The sequence below is a fragment of the Centruroides vittatus genome, unplaced genomic scaffold (assembly GCF_030686945.1).
Source record: "Centruroides vittatus isolate TY-2023 unplaced genomic scaffold, ASM3068694v2 contig_834, whole genome shotgun sequence".
NCBI lineage: Eukaryota > Metazoa > Arthropoda > Arachnida > Scorpiones > Buthidae > Centruroides > Centruroides vittatus.
This window is the reverse complement of record NW_027122542.1, coordinates 3,221-5,612: the sequence shown is the minus strand read 5'-3', so window position 1 is coordinate 5,612 and position 2,392 is coordinate 3,221. Positions and strand designations below refer to the sequence as shown.

Here is a 2,392-nt window from a genome sequence, read left to right as displayed (position 1 = left end):
TTTTTCTTTTCGTTATGTTTTAAGATTTCTTTACAATACGACGACCCCTCGATGTGGGTTCCTGTCCGTGGTGAGGGGACCTCCCAGAGATGGTTTAGTATCTCTTCTTTACCATCCCTGGGATCTGAACGCCCACCCACGTGTTTGCCGTGCGTGGTGTCCCGTATGCCGGAAAGGGGGATCCTGGTAGTTGAGGGGCAACATAACGTCCCCAACACACTGCTTTGGCCCCTGCTTCGGATAAACGGGAGGCTCAAATCAGGCTCCGTTTGAGTCAATCGGCTGGTCGTTGAGTCATTGTTGACCTCGGCTTGGAGTCAACTGATCGATGCAGATTGGGCGGACATGTCAGACAAGATGTGCTCTACTTGACTGCATTGTGAGGGTATAGCTCCTGGGAAACCCTGGTGTGACGGTCTATGGGATCCTCTCATGTGACGGCATCCCCTTGTTGGGCCCCATGGTGGGTGGGGTCACTAGGAGCTGAATATATATTTTTAAATATGGATCATAAAATCACAAAACAAGTGACCAAAGACCAGACCTCCAGCCACCCTGCTTACTTAATAGTGCATGCGACTGGAGAAAAACCTCTATCTAAAGCATCTCCATTCTTGATTCAAAAATTGTTTGAATCAACTATTGGACAATTGAAAAAAATACAAAAATTAAGATCGGGAGATTTACTGGTGGAAACAGCTTCCCCACAACAATCGGCAAAACTTTTGCAAACAAAGACTCTGGGAGAAATGGAAGTCACTGTCACACCACACGGAAGCCTAAACTCATCACGTGGTGTGATATCTGAAATTGATCTGATGTCTGAAGATGAATCAGACATTCAGATCGGTCTTTCAGATCAAGGTGTCGTTGCTGTTCGGCGCATTTCCATTCGTAGAGATGGCAAGTTGATACCAACCAAACACTTGATACTTACTTTCAACAAGCCAACATTGCCATCCTTCATTACAGCAGGATACCTACGTTGCTCAGTTCGTCCATATATCCCAAACCCGCTGCGTTGTTTCAAATGCCAGCGGTTTGGACACTCACAAACATCCTGTCGCGGGAAAAGCGTATGTGCACAGTGTGGGACTGAAGGTCACGAGAGTACCGAATGTAAAACTACCCCATGCTGTGTAAACTGCAAGGATGCGCATCCTGCCTACTCCCGAAAATGCCCTGCATGGCAGAGAGAGAAAGAGATCCAGCGAGTGAAAACAGTTAACAACCTACCATACCCAGAGGCTCGCCGCATGGTCACTTCTAGTGCACCACTGAAGCAGAAGACCTATGCTGCTGTCTTGAAATCCACAAACACTTGTGCGGTTCAAACAGATATCTCTGTCTCTCCAAGTGAATCCTTTACCCGCCATGCGAAATGTTTAATACTGCCATCTACCCAAACACCAGAAAAGGAGAGCAAGAAGACCAAGACACCCCTACCTAAAACAGGGGTAATAACAAGAAATGTGGGTTCAAAAAAGGCCAATAAAAACCCACTTAACAAGCAAAAAGTAAAAGTTGCCCTCTCTAAATCAGCTAAAAAGTCGGAGACTCAGTCTATGAGTGAGTTCTCTGACTTTTCTGATGAAGAGACTAATTCGGAGGTTACAAAACCAAAGTCACCTCCAAAAGAGAGACCCCCTGTTAAATTAAAGAGGGATACCCTCGCAAAGAATGCTACCTCAAACACATAATGGATTATAAAATAATCCAATGGAACTGTCGTGGTTTCCGCAACAACTTCTCTGACGTTAAACACCTGACATACTCTACCTCATCTCTCTGCGTGGCACTCCAGGAAACACATCTAAAACCTGGAGAAAGAATTTCTTTAAAAGGATTCGATCTTTACCGAAAAGATGACGACAGCCACACCCGCGCCAGTGGAGGTGTAACTGTACTGGTTTCAAACCGCATTTCGTCTTTTCCGGTACAAATAACAACAGAGCTGCAAGCTGTGGCAGTCAGAATATCTATGGGTGTTACTGTCACAGTTTGTTCCATATACTTGCCACCAGATGTCAGAGTCAATGACGATGAATTGGATTCATTGGTTGAACAGCTGCCAACTCCTTTCATTTTACTTGGTGATTTCAATGGTCACAATCTAATGTGGGGCAGTCACGATATCAACCGTCGAGGCAGAGCCATTGAAAGATTCATAGGCAATCACCAACTATATTTATTTAATACTGGAGAAGTGACATACTTCCACGCCCCAACAAGAACATTCACTGCCATTGATCTATCATTAGCAACCCCGAATCTGTTTTCAGCGTTTACATGGGAGGTTGGATCTAATCCACTCTCCAGTGACCACTTCCCAATATTTTTAAAATATAGAGGCAGAGAAAGCTGTGAAACAGCCCGTCCACCACGCTGGAAA

General features: G+C 45.1%; 1 protein-coding gene across 1 annotated transcript; it reads left to right on the top strand.

Moving 5' to 3' along the window:
- The first annotated feature begins 503 nt into the window (after positions 1–503).
- LOC136982448 (uncharacterized) lies at positions 504–1,771 on the top strand. Its single transcript, XM_067278932.1, has one exon. It carries the CDS (start codon positions 504–506, stop codon positions 1,698–1,700), a length of 1,197 nt encoding a protein of 398 aa, XP_067135033.1. The 3' UTR covers positions 1,701–1,771.
- The last annotated feature ends 621 nt before the right edge of the window (positions 1,772–2,392 follow it).

Coding starts and splice junctions, on each gene's coding strand:
- LOC136982448 (XM_067278932.1), top strand. CDS start 504: ATGGATCATAAAATCACAAAACAAGTGACCAAAGACCAGACCTCCAGC.